General features: G+C 39.8%; 1 protein-coding gene across 1 annotated transcript in view; it reads right to left on the reverse strand.

The window, feature by feature from the left end:
• TRRAP (transformation/transcription domain associated protein) overlaps positions 1-13,714 on the reverse strand; it is a 135,835-nt gene that overhangs the window by 106,292 nt on the left and 15,829 nt on the right. The window contains exons 7-15 of the mRNA XM_023735339.1: positions 12,373-12,429; positions 10,503-10,628; positions 8,928-9,005; positions 8,635-8,723; positions 7,692-7,788; positions 6,660-6,798; positions 3,177-3,255; positions 1,150-1,384; positions 1-160 (exon numbers count right to left, since the gene is read on the reverse strand). The exon at positions 1-160 is cut by the window's left edge and continues 279 nt beyond it. Coding sequence (XP_023591107.1) covers positions 1-160; positions 1,150-1,384; positions 3,177-3,255; positions 6,660-6,798; positions 7,692-7,788; positions 8,635-8,723; positions 8,928-9,005; positions 10,503-10,628; positions 12,373-12,429 — 1,060 coding nt within the window. The remainder of the gene's footprint in view (positions 161-1,149; positions 1,385-3,176; positions 3,256-6,659; positions 6,799-7,691; positions 7,789-8,634; positions 8,724-8,927; positions 9,006-10,502; positions 10,629-12,372; positions 12,430-13,714) is intronic.

Consider the following 13,714-nt stretch of genomic DNA (forward strand, 5'->3'; position numbering starts at 1 on the left):
GAACTGGGGCTGGGGAGGGGGCGGGGCCTGGTGCAGCAGGGGCAGTGGGCACCCCAGGCAAAGTGGCTTCCACGGCCCCAAGTTCAGACTGAGGCTTGCACTTCTTAAAAATGGCAGAGAGCTGGTAGCGAGCAATGGTGTGGAACTTGAGAACAAACACCTAACATGAAAAGAAAGCAGAGGAGAAGATCATTCCTCTTTGGGAGGCCAGACAACCCTTGGAGGTGACAAAATTAAAATCTGAGACCACCTGCTCAACTGTTCTGCCTGTTCTCCTGATAAGAGAGGGAGGACCAGACATTTCTGAGCATCTCCTTTGTGCCAGGTAGCAGGGAAAATAAACGTGTCCTTTTTTTCCCAAAGTAACCGCAAGTAATACCATCCCCACTCTAAATGTGAAGAACATGGCTCAGCAATGCCGAGTGACTGCCTGAGGAGCAGAAGCAGGATTTGAACCCAGGACTGCAGCACCTACCACCCCACACTCTCCTTCCACAACCACACACCCGCCCGCTGGTGGCCTCGGGAATTAAACCTTATCCCTTACCCAGGCACTAAACCAGGTTCTCTCCAGAAATGTCAGAACTCATTTAGCATTTTGCTCTATGTCTCTAGAAATTAACGCCTCCAATTACTTGCAGGAACTGTGCTAAGAGCTTTCGTGTTGCTTTATTTAACTCTTGCAATCTATGGGGCAGATACTATGATTATCACTAATTAAGCAATGAATAAACTGGCAAAGAGAAATTAACTATCTCACTTAAGGACGCTAGGCTGGTTAGTGGGGAAGTCAGGAAGTCTCACTCCTGGGATCCAGCTTGACAAGAGGGCCTCCCCATAAACTTGCCAGTAAAGTACAACCAATCCTCATTACTTGCAGATACCATGTCTGTGAATTCACCTACTTGCTAAAATTTATTTGTAACCCCAAAATCAATACTTGCAGTGTTTTCAGTCATTCACAGACAAGGGCACGCACAGAGCAGCTGGCGCATGCCCAGCTGGTACGGCATTCACTAACTCAGTGTTGGCGGGGACTTATAGAACGTAACCAGCGTGAATAATGAGAACCAACTGCACTTCTACAGCCTTAGCAGTCTGCAGGACTTGACAGCACTGCATGGAGGCAGCAGCCTGAGGAGCCAGTACCTCGAGCATCCGCATCAGGACGTCCCTCCCGTTGCCGCTCTCCTGCTCGCTCTTGGAGCGGATGCAGTCCACCAGGTTCAGGAGGAGCTTACAGGACATGGTCTGGATGCTGCTGGGCAGGGACTCGTCATCGATGTTCTTGGCAAAGAGCTGGACAGCAAGGGAGAGGTCGCCAAGGGGCAGGTGCTGGCGCACGTGGTGGACCAGGTCAGCCAGTGTGCTGTAGGCAAGGGGCCTGCGGGCAGAGACTCCACTAGTGCTGCGGCTCGCTCCCAGACCCAAGCCGTCTAAACGCTTCCCACATGGCCACATTTACATGCCACCACGCACATCACTATCTGCCCCATGGACACCAACACTGGAGCGGCATGGCCATTAGGGACATGTTGTGAGTGGCCCCAGTTTCCCCACACTGCTTTCACCTAGTTACATGGCTAAGAGGCTCAAGTACTGTCTTATTTTTTTAACTTTTCTCTTCTAAATTAGATTAACTTTATGCACATCACAGCTAAAATTTCTAATAGATACTGAAACATACAGTTAACCTGAGGATAAATAACAACCAGCTTGATCATGCACTGAACGGGTTTTGTTGCTCAAAAATGAATACCATATGCCGACTAATGCTCTGTATATTGTGACCATTCTGTAGAGATGTAAGTTCTTCAACTCACTAAATATGCGGACACCTGCCACATGCCACAAACTGGGACAGACACCAAATATACTAGATTGAACAAAATAGAGCTCTTGTGTTCATGAAGCTTATTTACAGGAAGAAAACACACAAGCAGAGTCAGAAATTACATAAGTTGATAAGTGCTGTGGGGGACATGGAAAAAGGCACTGTGAGAAAGGGCAATGGGAGAACTACTCTTAGACAGGGTGCCAAAGAATGCCCCTCTGAGGTGACACTGAAACTGAGATCCTACAGACAAAAAGGGATCATGAGGCAAAGAGCCAGAGAAATCTCTAGATACAGGAAACAAGAAGAACAAAGGCTCTGAAATGGAAGAAGCCTGGAGTGGCCAAGGAGCTGCAGACGCCAGCACACCCAAGGCAGGTCAATGAGGGGAACTGAAGAGGCCAGTATGCCTGAGGCAGGTCAGTATGGGAGCTGGAGAGGGCAGGACGCCTGAGGCAGGTCAGTATGGGAGCTGCAGAGGCCAGGACGCCCAAGGCAGGTCAGTAAGGGGAGCTGCAGAGGCCAGCATGTCTGAGATAGGTCAAGAGCAACACAAGATGTGAGACAAGTGGGCAGGGTCAAATCACACAGGGACCTGTGCTCTGTGGCCAAGAGTCTGGATTTTATCTAAGGGCAACAGGAAGCCAGTGTATGCTTTTCAAGCAGGAGTAACATGATCTAATGTCTAGTTCCAGTCACGTTCAACCTCAAGTTACATACAGATCATCTTACTTAATATTTACAACAAGTATATAGAAAACACAGTGAACAATTTTTATCACATCAAAGTACTCTAGATATTTTTCAAAAGATTTATCAAGCTTCCCTTATTAGAAGCAAAAACTTAACTAATGTTGATTCATTTTACATTTTAAAAAATAAAATGTTCATTTTCTCCTTTAAAAACAGTAAGCATGATCACAACTAGGTTTTATTTTTTAAAAAGTATAAGCAAAGACTAGAAAAAAATGCACCAAAATATTAATCATGTTACTTGATCTCTTTGTGCAAGACTATAAAGTTTTCTTTCCTTGTTTCTTCTTAATAACTTTTCAAATATCTTTTCATAATAAAAAGACATTATATAGAAAACAAAAAAACTAATGTTAGAGGAAGTCTTGCAACTTAAATCAAGACTACAATTCTGACTTTTCCCTTTAAGATAAGGCATAAAAAAAGCAACCTAACACAAAGGCCTTTCCAAAAATTCCTACAATTGTCAATCCAGCGGGTGAGTAAAGGCCCAAGGGTCTACATTTGTTGGAACACTCATAACATAAAGGGCCAGTAACTGCTGCCACTGGCATTTAATCAACCAGATATCATGGGTTTAATCTCGTACCTTAGAGTCTCACGAGCAGTATATCCTGAACCAATTAGTATGGATTCATCAAACAGCTTGTCCATGCAAGGAATGAACTCTAGAATACAAAATATCCATTGCACATATCACCAACAAAACCAATTACACAGTAACTCACTTAACAATGCTTTAACAATGGCCAGTCTGCAGTCGGTTAGGCAATCTAGGTCTAACACGGGGGGAAACACTGCAGAAGCACATATGCTGCTTCAATCTAGCACCTGGGCTTTGCTGGGCCACATAAGCCATCTGCTGTGGAAGACGTGGCCAGGATCATGTTCAGCGTTAAGACAATGAACTAAGAGAAAGTGAGCTTCATGAACCCTGTCAGAGAACCATCCCCCCAATAGCTACTGGAGGCACATTATGACCAATTTCCATTGTCCTTAAAAGCTGCCACCACCCACCCAAACCTTTCTGCAGAAGTGAGGATTATCTCCTAAACCCTTTCTCTACTCCCTGAAGTCATATTTCTTAAAGGAGCACTGGTGGTGCAGTGGTTAAGCACTCGGCTGCCAACCGAAAGGTGCTTTAAATCCACCAGCCACTCCACAGGAAAAAGATGCAGCAGTCTGCTTCTACAAAGATATACAGCCTTGGAAACTTTATGGGGCAGTTCCACTCTGTCTTATAAGGTTGCTAGGGGTTGGAATCAACTCAACGGCAATTTTTTTTTTTTAAGTAGTTAATCATATGGAGAAACAGGGTGTTTCGCCATATAAATTACAAAGGTTTGGTAAATAATTTCAGTGTTCTTATAGGTATGGGCTATGGTTCTCAATTCCCTGGATAGCATTAAGTGGAAGCTCACTGGAACTCCTCTCTCCCTCTAATGCTATAGTTGGAACCATCATCAAACCTCCTCCCTCCCCTGCAAGCCTGAAGACCTAATCAGAGTAGAAACAGCCGGTATCCACTTAGGGACACTTTACATTTCTGGGGATATGCAGACAGACAGAGCAGCAACACGCATTTTCTAGGCCTTTAACTCAAGCCACAAACATCCAAAAGGACATTTAAATTTTGGAACAAGCCTGATGTATGCCCAGCTTCAATAAGTCAAATAAAGCACAGATCTTCACCAGCAAACATCTACTGAGGGTCAAAGTAATAAAAGAAATGTAAATACTGAAGAGACACAATGTACATTTCTGGTTAACTACCAATACAAAGCAGCACACAGAAGAAGCAAAAGAAACAGTTTTCTGAAGTCTGAGGAGGGAACATGCCTAGACTGACTCCAGTGAAATAGCCAGAAGGAAAGACATGGCGAAGGGCTCAGACACCACATGCCGCAGGGCCACAGAAGGGATGAGTACAAAGCGCAAATACAGGAAGAAGTACTGTCTTCCAGATCCCCTTCATGGCCCAGAACCACAATCTCTCAGAAAACGCACAATTTTGTTAAGCAAGCAAGTTTTCAGTTGCTCTCAGAAGTAGTGCAAATGGTTTACCATTTGATAACCATTTCAAATGCCAAAAAAATAAGGCTAAGTGAAAATGTTAGTGGACATATACTTTCAATTATATAAATTTTTTATATTTTAATAACTATGGTTAATATTTAATGTGATTTTTTTAAATGTTTCTTTTCGATCAAAAACATTTTGAGATGTGATGCTGTTATCTAGTTAAGTACTAGGAATTACTCTAGGCTTCAAAATAGTTTTCTATAATATCTTGTTTTTTAAAAAAAAAAAAAGGCCAGCCAACCAGTAAAAGGGTTAACATACAGAAGCCTCTAAAAGCTGAATTCAATTAATGTGATCAAAGAACCTTGGTGGCGCAGTGTTAAGAGTTTGGCTGCTTATCAAAAGGTCAGCAGTTCGAATCGACTAGCCGCTCCCGGAAATCCTATGGGGCAGTTCTACTTTGTCCTACAGGGTTGCTATCAGTTGGAATCAACTTAACAGCAACGGTTTTTGTTTTGTTTTGTTTTGAAATGTGATCAAACCATGGAGAGTAAGTAGCAAGTTGGGAGCCCACCCAATATTTATGGAACAGGTGTTAGCACAGACTGATATCAAACTTCACGGCCTTAAAAGAGAGGGCCAGCCTGTGCAGTGATGGAACAGAGATTATCTGGCAATCATGAAGTATTTTAATCTGCCAGCACTTCAACAAGTAGAAATCTCCTGGTACACAGCTGCCCAAACTCACCTCCAAGATCCTTATTATTTGTATGGCAGCAACAGTGCAAAGTTAATCTGAGAATGACATTTGAGGCTAACTCTTCCACTTCAGTACAAGTATATTTTAAAATACTCCACTGAAAATTCTTCTATTGTGATATGAACACATAGGAAAAACCATAAAAAGCAAAACAACCATATAAATCAGAACAGTGGTCAACCGGAGGTACGTGGCGGCTGCAATCCAGGAAGGAACCACAGGGCTTCTTAAGGGCTGGAAGTTCTATTTCTCAGCCTGGGAGGTGGTTATGCAGGTGTGTGCTCTGTAAGTTTTTGTGAAATTGTATGTTTCTTTTGTCACTTTGCTACATATGTTACGTTTAAAATAAAAGTTTTTAAATTCTCTACATTCCTTTTAGCTACATCTACAGGCGATAATCACTATAAATTTTTAAAAGAGCAAAAATATCTGAGCTTTACTATATTAACTGGTGGCACAATGGTTAAGCACTCAGCTGCTAACTGAAAGGTCGGCAGTTTAAGCCCAGCCAGTGGCTCTACAGGAGAGAGATCACCACCTAGAAAATCCTACAGGGAAGTTCTCCTCTGTTACATGGGGTTACTGAGTTGGAATCGACTCGGTGGCACCCAACAATAACTGCATTAACTCACATGTAAGCACTCAAACTTCACTCCTTGTTTCACGTTTAGAAACCATATAAGGAAGCCCAGTCTCAGTTCTACGTATGCTCTAACTTACCAAGTGGTGGCAAATGAAACATTTAATGATGAAAAATCTCCGAACAACTAGACTATGACGTCAACCTAATGTTTTGGACGTATCAAATGTGGAAACTATTTAAAAGGCACAGATGAACAAAAAGCAAGTATCAGCCCTGTACATAAAAACAGAGCCAATCCATCATTTTCACAGTACAAAAGGGGTTAAAAAAACCCTATTTTCTCCCCAGCTTTGAAAGATTATTGGCTGGGAATAAGTAAGCAAAGGGCTATTTGCAATTTCAAAAGATACGCAGTCAAAAGGCAGAAAATTCCAAAAGATACTCAGAACATAAACTATGCTAAGAAATTAGCCCATCAATTATGAGATTGAGAGAAGATACAAGGAGAACCAGGGAAAGAGAGGCAGAGAGAGAAAAGCAGGCACAAAGAGGTGGTAGGTAGAGAAGCAAAGAAAGTACTTGCGGAGTTAAAACATCTGAGCGAGCTAAAGATTCAGCACCCCAACGGGATGTTGGCTAAGCCCACCCCCATCCCCGAAAATGATGGCAACAGTACTCATAAGCATTCAAAGACAAGACGGACATACGGTTTCTTAGCTCTGTCGTGAGAATGTGTTTTGCAGCAATCAGAAGCTCCTTTCTGAGGTGTGCAGTCTCCGCTGGACAATTTGAAAGTAACTGTAACATTCCTTTTACCATCTGCTGAGAGTACTTAGTCACTAGCTCCTACAAAAATAAGGATTAAAACAATTGTTATATTGGCTGGTGGATGTTAAGAAAGATCTATATTTTATAAGCTTTTTAAAAACTCAACTAAGACTAAATATTGTGCAAAAGACTTTCATAAAGTAACAGGTCTACTAAACAGGTAATATCCAAAAAGATTTCAATAGGTCGTGTGGCCTGTGTATGTGTGTACGTACATTCTCATACCAGAACCACGTAAACTAACCCAAGTAGCAATTACTTTCACATGGTGGGATTATGGATGTCTTCTTTGTACATTTTTGTATTTTCCCAACTTTCAACAGTGAATATCACTTCAGTACTTGGTGTGGGCAGAGGGAGTGTAAACACTAAAAAAAAATTTTTAGATATATATTCTTTACTTATTCATCCTGTTAATGGAAGCAGTGAACGACACCAGAGACACTTACAATCAACTCATAATAAGGTCTAATTATGGGACCAGAAAAGAGATCAATGATTGCCAGGAGCCCTGCTGGCACAATGGTTAAGTACTCAGCTGCTAACTGAAAGTTCAGTGGTTCAAACCCACCAGCAGCTCCACAAAGAAAGATCTTACAATCTGCTTCCGTACAACATTACAGCCTTAGAAATCCCATGGGGCAGTTCTACTCTGTCCTACAGGGTCGCTATGAGTTGGAATACACTTGACGGCAAATAGTTTGGTTTTCTGGTTTGGCAATAAGAAGAGGAGACTGACTACAAATGTACTTTCTAGGGTGATGGAAACGTTCTATAGTTTAATGTGTTGTGGTTACCTGACTGTATACAGTTGTCAATTCACAGAACTGCACTCCTACAAAAGGTGAGTTTTACTGTATGTAAATGTTGTGTCAATAAACCTAATTTAAATCAAAAGCCAATGAACTTACCTGGTAAATTCTGATGATATAAGCTAAAAATGACAATGTTTTAATCTGAGCAGCAATGAAGTCAGCATATAACTCCTTGTTATAAAGCTTATGTTGCCTGAATGAGAATTGAATAAAATTTACAATTATTAGCTCTCAACTCTGCAGGTGAGGTTAATATAAAGTAAAGGCTATATTAACAATTACCAAGCCCAAAAGTGTGATTTCTACACAGACCAGAACAACACAGCAGTAACAGCAAACACATTTACAATATTTACGCAGTTCCAGATGACAAAGAAGGTTTAGAAGTCATAAGCAAAACAGCTCTCCAAACCATTCCACAGCAGTTGCCATGCGAATGCAAGGCAAGACGGACACACTCATCCAGCAAGGGGTTTTAGTGCAGCCACTGGCTCAATCAATGCAAGACCCCATGCTAGGCGTCAGGCGTTGGTGGAGATGATTCCTCCTCAGATGACTTGGAGCCTGAGAGGCTGCAAGTCAGGAGAGTCAGTGATAAAGGCCTTAGGAGGAATGCTCTTAAGTCTGAGAAAAGGCTTCACTGAGAAGTTTTCAAGGGTGAATACGTCAGCCTACTCAAAGATCTGGGGTGATAGGTGAGGGCGAATGAAGGCGGTGAAGAATATTCTAACACTCGTGCCAAAAGCCACAGCAAGAACAAACGCTTAGAAGGCAAGAAAGTCTTGGGTATCCATAGTTTTAAGTAAAAATAATACCTAGTGACATTTCTAAATTTATAAGATACCAAAAACCGAGATGTTATCTCATCTTTTCAGAATAACAAATTAAAACTATAACTATCATCCTTGAAAAACAAAGTCGAAAATGCATATAATTTTACCGAAATTTTATCACGTCTTAAGAAGAACAGCAAGTATATTTTTACTTGGAATTGAAGCACCATGGCAGCCAACTATGTCACTGTCCTAAGAAATCTCACCTGGCTTGTGCAGATACCTGAATTGCAATGGTATTCATGATCAAAGGCACAAATTCAGCAACAACATTGTGGATATTCAGCTTGTAGAGCTAAAAGCAAACATATCAGATTTTCATGCTTTTATACTCTGCTACAGCAAAATAATAGGGCATACCAAAGAAACTACAGAATTCGTTACATTAGTGTGTGTATCGTTGTACACATCTATTTGCCACAGAAAATCAGATGTGAATTATGTCATAAATTATGAAGCTTTATTAAAAACCCAAGAAACTAATAAGCAAGAGACGTACCTGATACATTAAAACAACAATAATCGGCAATTCTGCCAACACTTTCAAGGACAGGGATCCTCTAGGAATGATGGAATGCTGTAAGGCAGAAACAGACACTGGTTATCAACGTGACGCTGAGAACAGCCCAAACCTGTATTCTACTAAGCATCATCCAACTGAAACAAAAAGAAAATATTAGACGTATCTTTGAAACTATCTGTGGAGAAAGATGCAAATGATAGTTTGAAAATGAAGTACACAGAACTATAATGTAAAGGTGTTTCTATTTTTCAATGTAATCACTCAGGAAAATCTGTCCAAATTTAGTGCTTCAAATCACATGAGAAATTTTATAAACTTACATCTATTATTTTACTTACTGAAAAGAACAGTAAAGAGTACAAATTTATGCAGCGTCTTTCTTTAGAAGTTTTACTCAAAATTTAGTTTCTTGTTCATCCCAGCACAAACAGAAATATTCTGCAAAACCATTTCTTTAAAACAAATAGACAATATAATATTTTTAACTCAACAATTACAAAAGTATAGTGTGAGTAAATGCTTAGTATGTGTTTCCTTTGTGGCAGACACTACTAGACAAGCATTACCGTCACAAAATCCCACAAGACAGGCTTTTCCGATATTGAGAGGAAAAGTAAGAGCAGCCTTGATGTGCATGAACTTCCCCACAGTCAGAGAACTCCAGTGGTGGGGGTGGGACACCACTCCAAAGCGCTCTGCCCCTAAAGCCCATGGTCTCTGACACTAAAATACAAATTTAGTGTTTAAAAGGCCTTTACTATGTTTGCGCTCAGCATTGCAGAGGAGCTCTGGTGGTGCAGTGGTTAAAGTGCTCAGCTGCTAACCAAAAGATCTGCAGTTTGAACCCACCAGCGGCTCCACAGGAGAAAGACGTGACAGTCTGCTTCCATAAGGATTACAGCCCTGGAAACCCTATAGGGCAGTTCTACCCTGTCCTATAGGGTCACTATGAGTCGGAATCCACTTGATGGCAATGGGTTTGGTTTGGTTTTGGAGCATTGTGCTCTTTCAAAGAACTATCTATCTAGGGTCAAACTGACAATAGCAACTCGAACGATTAGATGGGAAACTTAGAGGGCGGTGAGTTTATGTTAATGAGGGAGGAATAATTCAGAAAAGGAGGGTGAGAATGGCTGTACAACTTGAAGAATGTAATCAATGTCACAGAACTGTACATGTAGAAATTGATGAATTGGTGTTATGTCTTGCTGTGTATTATTTTCAACAGCAAAATAAATCATTCAAGAAAAAAAAAGGACTTCATTAAGGTCAAAAGACTCAAAGCCAAGAATGCAGCAGAGGCCCCTTAGTCTGGTCTGCTGCTTTTTCTGAAAGGTTAGTCTGGATATTTACCGTCATTTATCTTCCTGTCCTTGTGCCAATGGCTGCCTACAGCTTGCTGTCTCCACTTCCAGTCTGCCTAGCAGATTTAGTGATTCTCTTTCATGCACGTTTGCTTATCTTAAATGCCCCCGAGGGTTTAAAAAACTTAGGAGGTCTTAAAAAATCAGCATGGATAAAAACAAAGCAAAGCTACAGAAAACAACACACCGTTCTTGTCTCGCTGTCCTCACGCTCAGGACTGACTTTCACCGCGACTGCGGTTACCATACCAACCATTTCTGGGGGAGGAATTGTGTTCTCCGGGATCACTTGAGGGTTCTCAAAGTAGCGGTTCTACATAAAAAGAATAGACATCATTTTTCCTAAAATCAAATACAACATTCCTTAATAAAACACACCTGAAATTTGGTGAACTAACAGTTCCTTAAATATACGTAACCAGTGCTATAAGAATCTCAAACGTTCTACATGTTTTTGTTGCACCAACTCTATACTTGGGCAAAACCACTCATTTCCTGATGCCCTAAAGTCAAGTACATAGCCTTGCAGATGTCTAAAACCAACACACATTAAATGTCTACTTTTTACTCAGGATCATAAAACAATGACACAATAGAGACAACGTTCTCCACCTCCAACAACAGAAAAAAAACTTGGCCAAAGAATTTCCTACTTTTTTTTTTGGCTAATAAAAAATAAAATGCAAACCTGTATTACATTACCACCTCGGTGAGGCAGGGGAGATCATCCCTCTAGTGGTAAGAAACTAGGAACTAGTCCCTATTAACTTCTCAAACAAATAGAGACCAAACAGGAGAACAGAAGCAAAGTGCAAAAGACATTTTTAAAAGCCAGGACCTGGCTGTCATCCTTCATTCTCAACAGAATTTGAGCTTCACGTTAAACAAGATAGCTTCTTATGAAAAACAGCCTCTAAAGCTTTGAGAAAAATGGCAGGTGAGATGATGTGCTAACTCAGAAAGTAATTTTAAGTTTTATACATTCTTAGCAGATTACAACCCTTAAAATAGAAAAAAAAGTAAATTTTACTGTATGCTGATTTAAAATTTTTGTAAACTTAAAGTTTGTTTGGCACATAAACAGATTTAAACACAATGATTTTTCCTGAGGCATTATTTGTGATAGTAAAAAAATTGAAAACCAGGAAAACCAGCAACAGGGAAATGGGCAAGGTGCATGCGATAGAAAATTATGGGGCCATTAAGAACTATGACTGCCAGAGCAGGAGTCTTGGAAGAGTACGTTCCAAACTGGTAACGGTGACAATTTCTAACAGGTGAGACTGAGACGAGGGCAGAGACCTTCATCTTCTGCTTCACACACTTTTACATTGTTGGCGTGGCTGGCAAAGAGTTCTTGACGACGTAGAAAAAAAACGCAGGATACTGAAAATAGACACTACCTCCCAAAACGCTTCAAGGTTGTAAGTGCAACCATCTTTAAAAGCACCAAGTGAAAAACAAAGAAGGCAAAACCTCTATGTCAATGACTGCTTACAAGGGAGAGATTTATGGAAAATTCATTTCCCATTTTTTTCCCAAAAAATTTCTACAATATTACCTTTAAAAAAAATATATATTACTTTCATATATTAAAAAAAGAATTGTTTAAGCTAAAATATTCAAACCAAAGGAACTCTTGTTTTAAATGGCTAAATTTATCTATCAAACTAGATTTTGGCATCACTAAATATTTCCCAAAGGAGCCCTGGTGTCAGAATGGTTAAGCACTCAGCTGCTAACAGAAAAGTTAGGTGATTCAAACCCAGCAGCCGCTTGCTCCGAGGGAAAAAAGACCTGGCAATCTGCTCCTGTAAAGATTTCAACCTAGGAAACCCCACGGGGCGGTTCTACTCTGTCCTATAGGGTCCCTATAGGTTCGCCATGAGTCAGAATCGACTCACAGCACACAACACTTCCCATTCCAAACTTAGCATCCCCTCCAGACAATTATTCCTTCAACCCAACTGTTTCAAATTCCCTTTGGAATGAGAAAGTAATAAATGGAAGTAATAAATAAATATAACTAATAAATCCAAACTATATAAAAAACATACCACTACTTTTGGAAGCTCTTTGTAAATTTGTTTCACAAAATCCAAAAAATGATGAATCTAAAAAAGAAAGACACTTTCATTATAGAAAAATATTTATATATAGAAAAATGTTTATAATAAATAAACATTTTAATAGTCTTAATATGTAAGAGCTCATAAAACAGGTAAGGAAACGTTAGGCTCAAAATACAAATGGGCAATGGATGTGAACAAACACAAAAAGAAATACAAATGACTGATAAATAGGAAAAAGTTTCTAATTCAGAAAGAGCAAAGGAAAATAAGTGCTACTTTTTGCCGTTCAAAAACAAATCATACACAGTGCTGGAGAGGGTGCCATGAAAAGGAAACTCTCAAACTGCTGAAGGGTCCTGACACTGCTGAAGCCTTTCTGGAAATCAATTTAACCAACTGTATAAAGGGCATCAAAACATTAACACCTTTGACTCAGTAATTCTACTTCCACAAACCTAATCTACTAAATAATCTCAACTGTCAACAAAGATACTCAGTAACCATTGTGAAATAAAAATTCTGAAATAACTTAAACATCCAAAAATAAGGACATCCATTAAAAAAAATATGCATTCATTAAAAATTTACTTTATAAAGAATTTTTTTACCACTGGAAAATGCTGACATATAACGTGAAGAGAAACAATCAGGATATGAAGTGTTCTATATGGAATTATCAAAAGCATGTAGAAAATAAACATACACAGAAGATGGGAAAAGGAAAGGAAGTCACCAAGACATTTTTTTAAGGTGGTAGGAATTCTATTTCATCTTTACCCTCTTATTTCATTTCCAAATAATCTACGACAGGTATTTATTACAGAGAACATATTTTAATCATGGCTAACATTGCATGTTTACTGCTTACTATGTAGATGCCAATCACTGTGCTAAGAGTTTTCACTTTATATTTAATTCTTTAAGTAATCTTTTGAAGATATACTATGACTACCCCGATTTTATGGTTGAGGCTCCAAACAGTGCTTACCCAATGTTAGCTACTGAACTGCAGAGCTGAGATTCAAACGCAGCTCTGATTCCAGAACCCACATCTTAACATAACATAAAATGACTGGAGTCTCCTGACACATCAGACACGTTAATACCCAAAATGGGGGACAACCCAAACAGATTGCCGGTTTGGCTGGTTAACACATTTCAACTACTGAACAAATTAAACAATATATTGATATATACGTTCCAAAAAAAGTCACTGCTGATGTTTGCACAACATGATTAATGTAACTGGTATCACAAAATTCTACACCTGAAGAATGCTGAATTGGTAAACGCTATTACATTTTTACAACAATATGTGTGTGTGTGT

Source organism: Trichechus manatus, unplaced genomic scaffold (genome assembly GCF_000243295.1).
Source record: "Trichechus manatus latirostris isolate Lorelei unplaced genomic scaffold, TriManLat1.0 scaffold00077, whole genome shotgun sequence".
Taxonomy (NCBI): domain Eukaryota; kingdom Metazoa; phylum Chordata; class Mammalia; order Sirenia; family Trichechidae; genus Trichechus; species Trichechus manatus.